This window comes from Chrysoperla carnea, chromosome 4 (assembly GCF_905475395.1).
Source record: "Chrysoperla carnea chromosome 4, inChrCarn1.1, whole genome shotgun sequence".
NCBI classification, from domain to species: Eukaryota; Metazoa; Arthropoda; class Insecta; order Neuroptera; family Chrysopidae; genus Chrysoperla; species Chrysoperla carnea.
In genome coordinates, this window is record NC_058340.1 from 3304998 (window position 1) to 3323161 (window position 18164).

Below are 18164 nucleotides of genomic sequence, written 5' to 3' on the forward strand. Positions count from 1 at the left end.
AAAAAAAAAATGCAATAATTAAATAATTTACTACGAAGACCAATGAATGTATTTTAGCTTTTTCCTCCATTAAAGTAATTCCTTATGAACGTTAATTTCAGTAACGTTTCGATCTTCTTATGAAATCTTTATCAGACATCTAAAATTAACAAAAAACGAATGCCAACCAACATATAATAATAATATTGCTATGGAAACGCATTCATGAATAATTGAGAATTTGCAAATATACCCAAGTCTAGTACCCAATAAAAGAGCAAGATGTGTACATTAAAAAACTGCAAGTTACATGGAAATCAATTCAGCCGTTTAAAAGTTGTGAACTCTTTCATCGGGGGTTTATCAAATTTCATAAAATTTACTAGATACTTCTTATCTATTTCCAAGCAACCATAATGTCTCATTGTGAAGTATGCGGGGTATAGCTAGTGTTTAATAGCTTCTACGTATTATGGTTAACATCGTTATTATATTGTATATTGGTTAGCATGTGATCTTGTTGATTTTAGATATCTGATGAAGATTTAATAAAAAGATCGAAACGCTATTGAAATAATAATTTTTGTATGATCATTAAACATGACTTTGTCCACTTTCCTGCGTAAAATTTATGAAAAATATTAAACATTTTTTACGTTTTAGGTAAGCATTTGAAAACTTTGTTTAAAAAGTGGCACGTCAGAAAAATGAATACTAAAATACATTCAATGGTCAAACAGTAAATTAATTTAACGTATCTTAATAATATAATAACATAACTATTTCTCTTTTAAGCAATGGCATTGATTTTACAAAATTCATTATATTTTTTAACTCCATTATTAAATGACATATATTCAAAATAAATTTAATGAATACGTTTTATTTCTTATTGCTGAATAAATAAATAAAATCAATGTCATCAATATTTTTCATCATATCTATTTCCAAATAACTTAATAACAAAAATATTCTTTTGAAGAATATTTTCAATTATTCAATATTTTATATTCCTACCATCTTTTATTAGCAGTGTGTAGCAATTTATTATGCTGTAATATTGTTAAAATTGTATTGTTTTTTTTGTGTTTGTCAGAAAATTTGTTGCTTGTAAAAAAATTTTGGAATGGACTAGCAAGTAATAAATATATCAAATCTATTTAAAACTTATTAATATTATAAATAAGGCTGATTGTGTTGTTTTATATAAAATATTATTATAATTAGTTTTTTTTATTATTATATTGGCAAGAACATTATTCAACACAGACCCTGTTTCTTTGCACATTTAACATTCCTTCTTTGTCCTGTACTTAACATATAAAAATATTTTAACGAAACGCAAAATTTTTTAAAAGTAATTTTTTTTACAAACATGTACTGTTTTCTTTATTATTTTTCAGCTTTTTTAGATCAATTATTTATTCATGCTTAAATAATTCGCCAGAATATTAGAACGTCGAAAAGTGATCTGTATAAAAGTGTTAGGTATAATTACGGAGCAAAACAATAAATTAAGAATAATTTAAAAAGATTTGTTTTTATGTACAATAGACCCGCGGTAATTCGACCCTTGTCTAATCCGACACCACTTGTAATTCGATATAACTATAATGGTAATTAGAATGTAGATTTATCATAAATAGAAATTAAAAAATGATTGAAATCTTATCACTTTGATAAATAATTTGTCGAATACAAGGTATTCTTGTTCAAAAAGTCCCGAACTACAGGGGGTTTGTGGTAGTATTCTAGTCCGACAAATTCGATAATTCGACACCACTTTGTAAAACGTTTGTCAGAATACCGCGGATACACTGTATAGGTAAGAATTTACAAAGAATCAAATTGTTAGCATTGCTCTTATTAACTTTTAAAAATGTTTTCAGAACGTTACAACAATTATTTGAATTCAAATTTTTTATCCTTATTCCCAAACATTATAAATGTGTTTGTTTGCTTGTTTGTTTCTTTGTTACGGTTTCACGCAAAAACTACTGAATGTATTTGAATGAAACTGTACAATAATATAGCTTATACATCAGACTAACACATGAGCTATAATTATAAAGTCTAAGTATAAAGAGACATCAACTATCAACCATAAATTAAATATTTTAGTAAAAATGATGAACGAGATACAATTCATGTCCACCTGTTCTGATATATTCAATGAATCAAGACCATATAGCATTAGAAAAAAATTGAAATCTGAACATATATTTTACCTGTGTAAAAAACAACCCTACCCCTATTTCGAGTATTATGGAAGGGGGATAAGCGGAAGTAAGAAGGGCGGAACGTGGTGGTCTTTACTTTTAAACCCAGCAAAGCTGGTTTGTTTTACGCTAGTGATATCATATAAAAGTGACTACATAATTGTGAACAAATTTGAAAGTTTTCATAAATAGATATTTTTGCTCTTTGTAAATTTTTTCTAAAGCTAGAAAAAGCATTGAAAATGATCTTCAAGATTTGATCTTGAAGATAAAATCTATCATGTTTGCTTATTAAAAACCCTAACACCTTTGTACATTTTCCATTATATTTAGACGCATTTTTCAGCAATATTTATAATTATGATTTTGCTGAAATGCGTTGAAATGTTTGGCTGAAGTTCTATGTGACAAATATCAGTTAAATTGTTTGTTTTTGATCAGCTGATTTTAGATCTTTTTTTAAAGGTTTTTTAACTTTCGAAAATGTATTGTTTTTAAGCTACACGAAGTGGTATCTAAATTTCAAAAACAACGCATTTTATTGTACCGTGTGATGTTATAATACTGATTTTAAAAACACGTGTAATTAAAATGATTTGGTTTAGACAGAACATGTTTGTACGTATAAAGAAAAAATGTGTGTAAAATTAAAAAACTGTTATCCTTTTCAAAAATGAAAAAATTTTGATAGACGACACTGCATTTTTATATTACGTATATTCTTATAATATCTATAAATTTTTTACTTAATTTTTCAGTCATTACACATTACTTTCGATACGTGAGAACAATCTCTAGGCACTGCAAAATGGTAAATTTTACAAATTTTTTTCAATTTAATCAAGGTTATTTTATGATTTAGAAGTTTTAATATTATTTACATATTTTATGGTAATAAATCTTGATTGGTCTCATCAATAAAATATAATTGATAAACGGTTTAATTTGACTAAGATTTGTAATTATAAAAGTAAGCACAAAATAATAGATTAGACGATTGTACTTTTTATACAGGGTGTTATAATATAAGATGGTAGTATTTATAACACGAAAGATGGCAGGGATTAAATTGGCAGTTATTTCTGTGAATATACCGGGTGGCTCATAAAACCACTCTTAGGCTGGGCATATACGTAACGGTATACCTGCGCAGTTAAACTTGCACAAAATTTCCTTCCAAGTTAATAAACAACTTAAAACAATTATATTTTAATATTTTATTGCAAATAGATTAAGAGGTAAAGTCGAAGTTACCCTTCTAATGTTAGGTATGGTTTAAATTCGATTTTTAAATTTATCGTTTGAGCAAAAGTCGATAATAGTTAAAAAAAAGACAACTTTGTAAATTACACAGGCCCGTGCGCAGGAATTTTTTTTCAATAAGTTAGTCTTTAAAAAGTTAATCTTTTGAGACGGCGCAAGGCTGAAACGATCGTCCTTTTATCTTTGTTGTGACAAACAAAACTACCAGAACGCGAAACACCGAGTAGACATTCGGAAACGCATCTTTTTTGCAAATATCGAGTGCTTCTAGTGAATTTTTGGTACAAAGCCTGACAATGGGTTTTCACCAAAGTTGAACTTCGTCGACTCAGATGTCACAGGAATCATGCAGTGCAAAATTGAATATTCTAGTTCAAAGAGTCGAGCAAGAGTTTTAATCAAAATATGTTTCGCAGCATCAGCCAGTTCGATAACCTGGCCAAGGTCCAGGTTTTCAGTTTGAAGTACTCGACTCAAAGACAAAGTTAAAGAATGTACCGAGCTCAAAATATGCATGGATATCTGATTCGTCAGTGGAAATGCGTCTCATAAATGGGTGCATTTACAGGACTATATTGTTTATTAAAAATTTATGGGGACAGATTCTCAATGGGTAAAACCTAAAATTGATGGTTTACTTTACAGAAGAATCGTTTGGCTTTTAAAGATATTTTGATAAGTTCTAAATATTGCACAAGTGAGATTTTCGTTTGTTAGCTTTTAGGTTATATTGGTAAGCATCTGAAATAGACTTTGTGTTTACATTTAATAATTATGGGTTAAAAAAATCAGATTAAGTTTTTATACTTTTAAATTGAATAAATTTGTAAAATTCACCTGGGACCTATCTGAGCCCACTCCCCAGACATCACTTAAAAGATTTCTTTTTTTTTTTTAATTAATTTTTAATTTTACATTAAGAGATCACACAGTAGTTTAATTTTATAGATCTACTTATGTTTCTACAACAATATAACTATGAAGTAAATAGTACATAATAATTAATATCAATATATTTTACAGTACTTTTGAGTTTCTTTTTTATTTTTATTTTATTTAAATCTTAAAGTATTGCCGCTAAGTTTTATAACGTGGACATTAAAAAGTTAAAATTCGATTTAGTACAGACGAGACCATTCTTTGTCCATTTAAAATAAACTAAAGTAAAAAAAAAACAAACGATTTTTGTTTTAAATTAAATGTCTGAATGTTTTTTTTTTTTTTTGTAATTTTTTGTTTTTTATTTTTGAAGGAAAGTGATTGTCACAAATTTCTAATTAGAGAGAAACTACTACTTATTAATTTTCTTTTTGAAGGATAAAGAACAAAGAATTATCTGTTAATAAATCAGATGTCAAGTATGAAAATTTTAAACAAAAATTTAAAAATTCGTTTATAAGTTTCGAAGTTTAGAATAATGTAAACTAATAATTTGAAAAGTAGGTATGTTTAATGATTTAGATGTGTGTATTGCTTTTAATTTTTTTTTAGAGAGAAAGAAATATTTTCAGTTTATATAATTATGCTCGAATCGAGCTGCAGATTAGAGGAAACACGAGGAGTGAAGCGATAGATTTTTCTTTGTCAATTTCCATACTATATTTGTAAGAGTTAGTTCGTATAATATTATTTTTGAATTGGTATCAATTGGAATGAATCAGAAATTTTTTCCAATTGAATCCTATTCATTCCGATTGGTTAAATTGAAAATATCCAATTCATAAATCGGTTTTCGTTATCAGGGATATGGCGATTGCTCTTGAGGCACATACTCGAGATTAGTCTCTATGAATTATATAAAAATGTTATTTTAGTACCTAGTCAGTATGTTGCGCCTTAATGTGCGCAAATCCTTGGCTCCCCTTTTTTAACATATAAATTACCAAATATAATGATGTAAGAAATTTATTCTTTATTTTCTACAGTGAAATTTCCCTTAACAAAGAAATTTTCAGAGTCTTTTCTTTTTTGTTAGTTTCGTAAATTTACTTATACTGTTTTATCACATCGCAATGGAAGAGACCAACATACTTTAGGTGCTACGATGCCACAGACAGACAAACAGAAAGACTTAAACACAAAACAAATTGATTGGCTCTTAAGAGAATATCGGCTTTCCCTGTTGATGAAGTTACGTGATTTTAAATAGTGGAAAAATAGTCTTTGTCAAATTTTTTTTGGATGCAGAAATAAACAGTCGAATTTCGATACCTAACTCGAAAACAATACAAATTTTGTACTTTTATCTCATTCTAAATAACTGAACTGAAAGGTATAAAAAACTGCTTGATATATTATAAAGCATGTTTTGTTCCTAATTTTCAATAAATACTTGACATCAGATTTATTTAAATTTTTTTTAAGAAGAATTTGAGCTAAAATTCTGTATACATTTATATTCATTATTTTTTGTTACCCTACGCCATTCTTTATTTCAGCACCGTCTCGAAAAATCACACTCTTAAATAGTTATTATTAATTTTAAATCTATAAAAGATAACAATTCAATTCACACAAGGAAGAGAGTACATTATTCTTACGATAATATTTAGAAACATAGTTTAATTAAAATTTAACTTCGCTGCATCATTTTTTGTGTGTTTATTTTTTATACAACTTGTTAAAATTATCTCAGTTAAACGTTTTAAAATTTATTTTAAATGCTTTTGATAAAATGTAGTAAATAGATGATCATTTTGTTTTGTTTTTAAAGCTGTGTCGCATTGTTCAATAAAATCGTTATGTAAAATACTTTCTAAAATAATCACAATCACTTATAAAATACCAATATTCTAATTTTTTTTTATTAATTATTGTGTGTACAGTCATTTAATAATTAAAATTAGTGCCTTTTAATGTTGTTTGGTATGTTGTCATCGAATGTATTTTAATGTCACCCGATACAGTGGCTTAATTGCCAATTGGGCATTAGTCACTGTGCTTGAATTGCTGTATTTGGTGACTTGAATTCGTTTGATGATCCGGCGGCGGCTGCTGTTGTACCCGGTGTTGTTTGTCCGCTTGGTGGAAATGATGGTGTTGTTCCAGTACCATTAAAATTTGGTGCATAACATTGTGGGAAATATAATTCTGGTTTAACTACACCCGGTAATAATGCTGCAGCATTACGATCCATTCCATTTAATGGATTTGCGCTACTTAAATGTTTTAAGTCGAGTGATCCATTTAATGGACCACCAGTGGGACCACTTAAATGTTTCAAATCTAGACTACTACTACTACTTCTTCGATTTTTAGCCGCATGTGGATTCATATGGTTGTCAATATGCTTTTTCACTTCTGGTTCTGTTGCAAATCTTCTTCGACAGTTCGGCATTGGACAACAAAACGGTCGATCACCTTGATGTGTCCGTGTATGTTGATCAAGTATTGCTTTTTGACGGAAATCTTTACCACATTGTTGACATTTATATGGTTTTTCACCGGTATGAATTCGTAAATGTTGATTTAAAATTGTTCTTTGCCGGAAATTTCTCCCACAATACACACATCCATATGGTTTTTCGTTTGTGTGTATTCGTAAATGTTGTGTTAAATGGGATTGTTGTCGAAACCGTTTACCACATTCCGGACAAGGATAAGGCCTTGATTCAATATGTATGCAACCATGTTGTAATAATGTTGATTTTTGTTTAAATTCTTTCTGGCAAATTGGACATCGTACATAAAGTGGCATACCAGCTGATCGTCCATGTTGTATCACATCAGGTAAACAGCCCTTATTACCATTGATCCCATTTTTCAAATATTGTAACGCTCCAAAATTACCGGAACCAAATACACTGTGATTCATACCTTTGGCGTCTTTGAAATATGCAGGATATTGCATAGGGTCGCTTGGACTGAAACATGAGTTTCGATTTTGATCAGGGTGTTGTGAATCGCCATCCCCATAAGTTGACGCAACTTCTTCTTTGCCCTCATCCGCTGGAAATGGTACATCTGACGGCCATAACGTAGGTGTCATTCCATTTTTAAATATTAGATGTGGACTTACATCTGTAAAATTTTAAACGTTTTATATTTATATATTTATAAGAGATACTTAAATATTAAAATTTGTTCAAAATATTTAAACCGAGTGCATTTAGCTCGAAAAAATGCTAAACAAATCCATTTTATTTGCTTTCGTTCCTTTAATTTTTCTTGAAACACAAGAATTAAATAGTATTCCAATTAATCTACGGAGGTTCAATGTTAAAATAAACAAAATTGTTATCAGAAAACAAAAGTTACGTTGTTATAGAAGAAAACAAGCCAAAAAACATAGCATTTTATGTTTACGGCTAATCAATAGCTAAGTTAACCGAAAAAATCCGCAAAAGTAAAAATACATTTTCTTGTGATAAAACAAAAGTTGACGTCCAATGCAAACAAATTTAATAGGAAAGATCTAGATCTCAAAAAAACCTATTGATCGACATCTGATAACTTGAAAAAATGAGCGAAAAACGATCAAGTCTAGACGAAGAGATTAAGCTCTGAAAAATCGCTCTACCATAATCAATCCAAGAGGAAAGTTTTTACGAAAAGTTTTTTTTTTTACTTATATTAATAATAGTACAGTTAAAGATGTTACAAATAAAGGAAAATGAAAGCTCGCATTTTGCAAAAACTCATGGAATGTGTTTCTTAGGTGTCAAATATCATTAGTAACGCATGATTTAGTTTTGCAAATGTTTCTATTTGTTAATTAACAATAAATTGTTAAATCAATGAAACAATCAATGTTAGAGTTAAAGACTTATAAAATTTATAAATAGGCAACTTGAATTACGTTTACGTTATACATGTGTAATATTTTTCGATTATTGTACAAACACTTTACATTTACGTCATGGAAGTTGCCTAACGACTAATTTTTTTAATGAAATTTAACACTGATCGTTTCATTGAATTAAAAATTTATTGTTTATTAACAAATAGAAATGTTTGCGCCACTAACTCGAAACGGTTTTAGCAAAATGTGATCGATTTATTTCATTTTCCTTTATTAGCCAATTTTTGTAATATCTTTTACTGTACTATAATGCGATTAGTGCAGTGTATGACGAAAAATTTAACAGGTGCCTGCCTCTTAAAAGTATTTAAGCAATTTTAAATGCACTCGGGTATGCAATGAAAAATGAATATTTTATTAGATATTCTATACTATATGTTTATATTTTTTTTATAATTTTGAAAATGAATTTATGAAATGAAAAAAATTTTGAAGTAACTGAACATATTTATTTTATAACTAAAATAAATTGTTCAGAGTTACAAATTCAGCCAATTAGTTTTATTATTTTTAATAATTGTAATTTTTAGGCACATTCATATTTAAGAGCACGTAGAGTTTTGAATGGTCGGAAAAAACCGGAAAAATAAGGGAACAAAACATTTATTATGATTAATTTCTTTCATAATTTACTAAAAACAATTTATGAGTCTCATAATCTTAGACTACTAATAAATAATACATGAATCAATGAATGTTTTTACTTCCTGCTTTTTTCCGGCCCTTCAAATCAGAATGTCTAGCGACACAGAAAAGTTAAATAATAACGTTTTTGTGATAAATTGATTAACGAACTTCTTGATTGAATTTGTATTATAATAAAAAGAAAATGATAGAAAAAATGATTTAAAAAATTTGATCAAATTATTGCCCTGACAATCACCAAAGCAAAGAGTTTTTAATAAAATTATAGCCAATTAGTTTTATCAGTTTTGTTTTTTAAATTTTGTGCCCGTGTATATTTTTTAAATTTTAAAATAAATTTTGAATTTCGATTAATTTTAAATTTTGAATTTTGGTTTTATTTATGATTAAACAAATTTCAATTTTAAGAAATTCATTGGCTGTTTATTTTCACCTGGAAAAAAATGAAAATAAAGAAAATCAACAATGAAAAAAAAAATAAAAACATATTTCGATGTTGTTAGACACACTGATATTTTATATTTCCGGCAAAATTAAAACTCTAAGGCTCGCCTTGGTGTGTCCGGACATGCTGATTGAGAATCGCCTTCTGACGAAAATGCTTGCCGCATTCGTTACATTCGTACGGCTTCTCACCCGAGTGGATGCGCAGATGTTGGTTCAGGATCGCTCGTTGTCGGAATGTTCGCTCACAATACACACATGCGTAGGGTTTCTCATTTGCGTGGATCCGTAAATGCTGCGTGAGATGTGATTGTTGCCGGAAACGTTTGCCGCACTCAGGACATCCGTATGGACGCGAATCTGTATGGATGCGTTCATGTTGTAATAATGTACTTTTTTGTTTGAAATCTTTTCCACAAGTTAAACATTTAAATAAACGCAAGTCGCCATTAATACCATTACTGTTTTTCATTTTCCCGCCTAGACCATTTTGATGATGACCACCACTCATCTGTTGGGATGGAGACAGTAAATCAGGCATGCCGTTGCTTCCACCGTATAGACCATCAGAACCGCCAACCAATGGATGACTGTTTCCACTTCCACCATCGATTCCACCTAACGATCCCAACATCACACCAGGTTGTTTCAGATAATGTAGAGCTGCAGCTGATGAAAATCCACCAGGTATATTTCCCAACATATGATGAGGCATTGGTGATGATTGCAAAGAATTGTTTTGATTTGAATTCAGCGATCCATTTCTGGAGTCTTTGTAATAATGGGGCTGTTGGCCAGGATAAGCTGGTTGACCAGACTGCACTTGTAAATCTGTGGGTTGATTCCCATTTGTCAGATTACTCCCATGATTGCTATGAGTATTGCTTGTAGATGTTGTGGTTTGTAAAGGAGCAGCGGGAGGATTAAAACATGATTGCTGTGAGGATGGAACTTCAGCAGTTGGTGGCAACCCACTTGCATTTGTTGTGGGTGACGTTTGATTATCTTGTAGATCTTCATCTGTACTTAAATTTGCTGGATGATTATTATTATTATTGTTATTATTAGTATTATTATTATTGTTATTATTGCTTGTAGTTTGAGATTCAGGAACAGCGGCTGGATATGGACTAGCAACAGGTGATCCTAATGCTGGTACTGGATCATTTCCACTAGAACCTGTATTATCTATAGGTGCTGTTCCAGACCCACATTGAGGTGTAGTATGTTGTGCAGTCTGGTGCTGTGGACTACTCGTGGGGGGAGGAAGTCCATGACTACTGTAATTGGTATCTGGTAATGAGCTACCCCATTGTGTCTGTGGATTTCTGTCCATACCATCTTTATATAACACGTAAGGCGCCCCGGTATCTGCAGAAAAAAATGATTTTATGATAAGAATGATGGTTATTTTACCTATAGTAAAAAAAAAAGTGTTTCATTTAAAACTCTTTACATTTGGAGTTTTGGACAGCCATTATACAAATAACCTTATTAAGTAGTAGCCTAAGAGCTTACTGACAATTTTGAGAGGTATTTGAGGCACCTTGTCTCCTACTTCTTCTATGAAAAACTACTCGTTAAAAAGTTTTGTGGCCGTGAGAGTGTTTGATCATAATGATTCAAAAAGCACTTAAGGATGTATTAGAAAAAGGTTCACAGAAAGGTATTTTCATCTAATATTACGGGGTCCTTTGAGGATTTGTTGTTCATTTTGTTTTCAGCTATCGTAGAAGTATTGGATAAGTTTTCAAAGTGCCCAAAATACCTCCTAAAAATTGTTCGTTTCTCCTACTATATGGTTATTATTATTATTATTTTTAAATCGAATAGCATGCAATTAATATGTGAAATGAGTGTTAAAAGATGATTAAATAGCCCAAGCCAGTAAAATTTTATGTTTACTATCACTGTACTCGTACATTTGGTCTTGGTTTTGACAAAACAATACAAAATAATCTATCGCATCAATGGTATAAAAAAATGAAATTTTGTCGACCAGTGTTATTATTGTCAATTATAAACACATATGGCTGATTTGACTAGAATGATATTAATTCGATATTACTATACTACATTAAACCGAAAATAATTGGTCTGATTTCCAAAAGTTACTTTCACTACGAGTTGTTTTTTACATAAAAATAAAAAAAATATTATGACGATTATCGTCCGTCACAACTAATAGACGATCCCTTTGAGGTAGGTGAGTATAAATCGTTTTCAATGCTTAAATCTATTTATAAAACAACATTTCATAAGTTAGACAATTTTTAATTGGTCAATTATTTTCATTACACTAATTACGGTGCTAATTATGTCTTTTCATTCAATCTACTCAGAAATTGATTTGAAGACGTAACTAGCGACTGTTAAGTATATGTATATAGTACTTGTTATTGAAACTTATTTGAACCCAATGGCATATTAAATTGAACTTTTGTATTCTATTTCTATATAAATTATTTATATACTTATATTTTATTTCTATAGATGAAACTGTAGGAGGATTGACGCACCTTATTTTTACTAAAGGATTATCATAACTTTCGAAATAGTTGTGAATTGAATGTTCATATTTTACTCCAATCATATTAGGGTTTCACCTCGGAATCTAACGGGATCAGCTAATTTTTGTATAAACCCTTTTTTTGATAGTACAAATGTTGTCCCAAAGTCACATATGTTCACGAGTGCGCGGCGTTAGATATTCAAAGTCAAAGGCCGAGACAATCAGTTTTTTGTGAATATCTCGTTTCTTTTGCCTTCAATTGTATTAACATTTATTATACAAGTTGTACAGGATCAAATTTTCTATAAATTTTGACGGAACAGCTTAACGTACTTCAGTGCTGGGTAACTATTTATAAAGTAATAATTATTTAAGTAGTATTTAATGAATAATTAAGAAAAAACCGCACAATAGACTGAGATTCACGATTGACCGTTTCTATTATACAGTTTTTTCACTTAATTATCGATTAAATACTACTTAAATAATTATTTAATACCTTATATTTATAAATATTGACCCTGCTCTAAGGTAGTTTCAGCTCGATATCTTTTTTCGTTTTTGAGTTGTCGTGTCCACAGACGGACGGACGGACAATCGGAAATGAACTAATTAGGTGATTCTATGAACACCTATACCAAAATTTTTTTCGTAGCATCAATATTTTTAAGCGTTACAAACTTGGGACAAAACTTAATATACTATGTATATTTCATATATACATGGTATAAAAATAGCCAAATTGACGTAGAAATTTTGTCTTTTACGATAGTTTTATAGCATTTTATTTCATTTACGTGATACAAATTGCCTATTTAACTATTTGACCAGTCATGTGACGGCTGAACCACTTTAAAACCTTAATAAATTATCGAAAACAAAAATTAGTAAGGCACAAATTAAAAAAAAAATATTTTTTCAATTTTGATGGTGAATATGTTATAACTTGTCAATAAGACGAAAAGTTAGAATAAAATTTTGGATATCTTGAGCTATTTTCAAAATATCGAAAATTGAAAATTTTGTTTAATTATTTACCTTTCAATATTTCGAAAACCACGGCAGATATCGAAAAATTTAATCTTATTTTTCGAATATATTCATGAAGTTATAACAAAATCATCAAAGTTGAAAATAAGGTACAAATAATTTCAACCCTAAATCTAAAATTGCCTTGGTGCTCGTGCTACCTTAATTTGAAGATGAATGTTTCGTAGTTTTCAAGTGTAGAGAATTTGAAAATAAATACCTGACATTAATTTGTATCACAATTCAAAAACTAGCGCTCTTGCAGACTTCATCTTGCAGACGTAGAGCTAAATGGAATAGAACCATGCATGAAATTATTCGGTTTTAAAATATGTCCGTAGGGGCCCTAGTCTATCCATGAAAAATTTTGTCCGTTAAAGATGGAAAAATCTGGGAAAAATGTATTTTATGCAAAATTTCCTCAGTAATTTTGAAAAAATTAGTTTTGTTTTGATCAGACATCGGCTTTTTTTGTTTATTTAGTAATTTAAAAAAAATGAGACATTTTTATTCATATTTTCGCTTATAGCTCCGCTCCTAGACATAATAATAAAGCTAAAATTGTTTGTTATGAAAAAACCTACAACGTAGAATTTTAGAAGCGAAACATTTTTTATTTATTTAACAGTTTTAATAGGATTTAAAATTGTAAATATTTAAAAGCTCTGACAATGGCTTCTAAAAGTTCTAAAAATGCCTACTTTGGACGAAAATATCATAATTTTTTTCCTTATATCCTCTATTTCCAAAAACCGTAATTTGAATTAAAATAACAAAAAATCCATGAATTATCTTAAAAAGTTCGTAGCATAGATTTTATTTTATCCCATTTTTATATTTTACTATCGGCTTATTTGTTTCCTTAGGGTTATTTTAAGAGTAAAGAGTTGGATGTCATGAAGGCCTGCATACAACTACTTACAATGGAAGGAAAATTCCGTCATAGATAATTTAAGAAGAAACTAAAATAAAGGAAAATTTTCAATTAATAACTTCGTAACCGCAATATTAAAGATGACTAATCAATTAATTTTAGTAATTCCGGGAAAGACAAAAAGAAGTTTTAAAATTAAATTAAGACAAAAAAAATTTTCCTAATCCAAGATGATTTTTTTAAAGTTTCCATCTGTTAAAATTTTTTATACAAAAATATAATAATAATGTTTTAATTATTTCTTATTTTTTATTGAAAAATAATTAAAATTTGCTAGGAAAGTTTTGTTCTTATTCTTTCGTTATAATTTTAGCCGCAGTAAAAGTAAAAACAGGGTGGCAAAAAAATGTTGTCTAAGAAAGAAAAATTTCAAACAAAAGTTGTCTTTTGTTGACAAAGAAACAATAACTTCTAAAAAGTAAGTGTTTTCAGTATTTCCAGCATGAATGTACTTGACAGATTTGGTCTATTTTTTCACACTCAGAATAATCTTAGCTGCGAGATTCCGAAGTTGCAGAAATTTTGGTCGTTTAGATCGCGAGATAATCAGATGAAGTTCGCGATTTTCCCATTCAAACAAAGTGTGTAAAACTCACTGCCCTCTTAGCTATTTTGTACGATATTAAAAAATTCTCTCGACAGAATAGAAAAAAAGTAGGAGAGTTGAATGTTTTTAAAATAAAATTATTAAAAAAAATTAAGATACAAATTTTGACGTAAATTAGTCAAAATGGGGACGTAGGCATAATTATCTCGTGTTTTAAACGGTCAAAATTTCTGAAACTTTGGGATTTAATAGTAAGCCCTATTAAGTTCTTAAATTTCTCGTTAAATTCTGTCGAAAAAAAATATTACTACAGCTTTAGCATAGGAACTGCAAATACCATGCCGGAAATATCTTAAGAAAAAAAAGTTGACCTGTTTGATCATGAAAATAGCAGGAAAAAATTTAAATCTGTATGTGTTTTTACATTTCGAAATTTCTGTATTATTAAGATGAATACTTTTAAAAAATTACCCTGTATAATTACATTCATGGCCTTGAAAATAATTTAAATTAAACGGATATTAATAGTTTTTTGAACTGTTAAAACAAATAAAATTTATTAATGCAGTTTTTATAATAATTTTCAAAAAAAAAAACAAAAAAGTGTGAAAAAAGTTGTTTAAAAATGTTGTGAGTGTGTTATATATACATAAAAAGTCAATGACTTTTCTATCAAATAAAATATTTTAAATTAATAAAAAAGTTTACAAATTATAAAAGTTTTGATTTGATTTTATTTTCATGTTTACCTTACTTACAAGTATACTATCGGTGGACAAAAGTTTTAATAGTTCTGTACTTTACTCAAGAAAAGGTGCAAATTATCGAAGTAAAAAAAGTTAATAAGCAGCCATGCCATCCATGGCAAATGATATCTTTTGATTGTTAAGGTATTTCCAGCATGAAAGCATTTGTAGACAAATTTGTCTTATTTTAATAGGTTCAAAATAACGTTAGCTGTATGATTCGGAAGTTGCGGAATTTTTGGTCGTTTAAATCCCGCGATAATCAGCTGCAAAGTTGGCGAGTTCGAGGGTCAAGGCATGGAAAACTCACTGCTCCCCAGGTATTTTTTACGATATAAATTATCAAATAAATTATCTCGACAGAATTTAATAACAAGTAAAGTAAGAAAGTTGAAAGGAATGTTTTTAGAAGAAATATTCGCGTAATTTAGTCATTAAATATCTCGTGTTTTAAACAGTCAAAATTTCTGAAACTTTGGAATTAAATAGTAAGACCCCTATTTTTTGATATTTTGTAGATATTTAGTCATACTTCGATTCGTTCAAAATTTTTTAAAAAACCCGCCATAAAAGATCGTCCCGAAGCAAATTTTTATGCAATTATTTTGGATTTTTGTTTTTGATAACATTTCGAACCCATTCCCCATGGCTACAAATAGTGTACTTCAATGAAGTTTCTTTTTCAAATAGGGGGGACTGAAATATCAGTAATCTAAATTTTAAACCTAATTCATGTAGAATAAGATAGTTCCCGTTGTTGTGCATGATAGTACATACAAAATTACTAACATACTTACATATAGATATGTTCGTTGTCGGTTTAGTTTGTTCTAACTAAAATCTATACTTAGTTAACTAATTTTTACTTTCCGACCAAGTCAATATGAATAGAGAAAGTTTTAAGTACATATAACAAAAAAAAAAGTAAAATGATCACAAAATAATTAAAGTTTTAAGTTAAACTTTTATCATATCCTCAATATGATCATGTCATTTTCATTCTTCACTTATTAAAAATTCTAGTAATCGAATTTCGTTCCCAACATATTTGTGTAAGAGCTGATTGTAAATGGATACTCCAGGGGACTAGAAAAATGTTATAGTTTGGCGAAGGTCTCGGTTTCGATTTTGGGAACCTGGGGTCAAATGCAATCAGAATATTCTAACCATTAAAAACCTTTTTCCCATTACACTGGTCAACACAAATTTTGTCACAGAAGCATGACTTTACTTTTTGACGTGCTGATTATGAATCTGATTGCAAAATTGCTTCAGCACGTCACGTTATCGAGAAATTCGTCCCTTAACATGAAAAAACTTGTTTTTCTTCTTAATTCGAGGTCATATTTCACCAGAGAATATTTTTTCCTCACGAAAACATTTACGTCATCAGAAAATACCATTAATTCCCCCTCAAAAGCATTTTTGAATTTTTCCAAAATCTTTTTCCAAGAAATAGAATAGGTAATATATAAATATATAAGTATAGAATTAATTAATTATACATAAATATTTATATTAGTAGTAATACAATGTATAGGTATTTTAACTATAATAAATGTGATATGATTTCTCGAAGAGCAAAAAGGATATCGGAATAATTCAAAAAGTATATATATTTTGTCTTATAAAATAAACTATTATGGAAAACAAATTTTCAACCGCCAAACCTGTAATTTGTAATTAGAGGCATGTTTTGAACTATTCAAAATATTTAAATATTAGAACTGAAGGACTTGTTCTAAAGCTTTGATCATAAACGATTGTTAAAATAAAATATTTATATAAATTAAATTATTTCATTCAATTTGAGTATCAAGGTTATTCGTAAATTTATTAAACAATAGGTAATGTATTTAAAATCACTAGAAATATAATTTTTTATGAATTGAAACTTAATATTAAATAATAATGCAACATACCTTGTGATATGCAGTACATAACATGCCGCGGCATTTTCAAATTTGCCGCCAAACAGGCTGCAAATGACGCAGAAAAGTTGATCGCCATTATTGTTGTATTGTTGATTAGTATTATAAATAAATTGTTGTAACTGCATCTGCATTTATCTTGTTTTGCAAGTTTATGTTCCAAATATTATTTTTGTAATTTCACCAGAAAACAAACAAAAAAATGAAAATTTACATTTTCACACAAACGGCATAATTTAATTTTCTTATCATGATGAAAGCTGGATCCGGAGCAATAAATTCAATTGAGATTGTTATTATTTCTTGAAATAATTTTTTAAGTAACGAACATTGCTAAATAATTTGTTTTATTGAACACAGCACAGTTTTTTTTTTATGTTTTAAAATTGGTTGGTTTTTAAAAATTAATTATTATTATTTATTTATCATTTTTAATTTATTTTTCATATATTTATTTCTTATTTTATTAGTGGTAGTTTTGTAAGATGAGTATAAGTACACAGCCATATTTTTCTTTTGTGAGTGAAAGAGAATATAAGTTACTTAAAAAATTTGGTGCGGCCACCTGAAATCAAAAGAAGAGACACTTGGTAACAAAAATTGTGTTGAAAATTATTTTCTAGTCCAGTAAATACAAGACCAATAATCAAAATAGATGTAGATGCTCAATAGATAATCAATAAAATTTTTAATTGTATTAAAGATAATCAGTTCTTAATATAATTAAAATAAAAATTAAAGAAAGCGCTCGCATTTTGCTAAAACCTCATGGAATGTGTTTCTTAGGTGTCAAATATCATTAGTAAGGCATGAATTAATGGTGCAAATGTTTCGATTTGTTAATAAATAATAAATTGTTAATTAAATGAAACGGTCAATGTAAAAGTTGACTTGAAAATTAATAAATAGACAACTTGTAATACATAAATGTTTGTGTTTGTCAAATAATCGAAAAACTGTTATACATGTATAACGTATAAGTGAAACAAGTTGCCTATTTATTATTTTTTTAGAAAACTTTATTTACAAACATATCCTAGTTAATTTTTACCAATAATTAGTCACTGTTAGAACTATGTTCCTTATCGTACGGTATTTGTTTGCTGGTTGGAAG

The 18164-nt window shown here is 28.8% G+C and overlaps 1 protein-coding gene across 3 annotated transcripts; it reads right to left on the reverse strand.

The window, feature by feature from the left end:
- Window positions 1–6184: 6184 nt before the first annotated feature.
- LOC123299023 (zinc finger protein with KRAB and SCAN domains 7) lies at window positions 6185–17333 on the reverse strand. Of its 3 annotated transcripts, XM_044881158.1 has the most exons (4): window positions 17042–17333; window positions 9808–10722; window positions 9460–9711; window positions 6185–7481 (listed from the first exon to the last, which is right to left on the reverse strand). In XM_044881158.1, exons 1-4 carry the CDS (start codon window positions 17127–17129, stop codon window positions 6394–6396), a joined length of 2343 nt encoding a protein of 780 aa, XP_044737093.1. In that variant the 5' UTR covers window positions 17130–17333; the 3' UTR covers window positions 6185–6393. The 3 variants fall into 3 exon arrangements, with proteins under 3 accessions (XP_044737093.1, XP_044737092.1, XP_044737091.1); XM_044881157.1 differs by having other exon boundaries at window positions 9544–10722; XM_044881156.1 differs by having other exon boundaries at window positions 9460–10722.
- Between the last annotated feature and the right edge of the window lie 831 nt (window positions 17334–18164).

What these genes read in the sequence shown, in the direction of transcription:
- LOC123299023 (XM_044881156.1), bottom strand. Translation starts at nt 17,129, where the DNA reads ATGGCGATCAACTTTTCTGCGTCATTTGCAGCCTGTTTGGCGGCAAAT. An exon ending in TATGTACTGCATATCACAAG is followed by an intron (nt 10,723 to 17,041) that starts GTATGTTGCATT and finishes TTTTTTCTGCAG; the next exon opens with ATACCGGGGCGCCTTACGTG. An exon ending in GCATGTCCGGACACACCAAG is followed by an intron (nt 7,482 to 9,459) that starts GCGAGCCTTAGA and finishes AAAATTTTACAG; the next exon opens with ATGTAAGTCCACATCTAATA.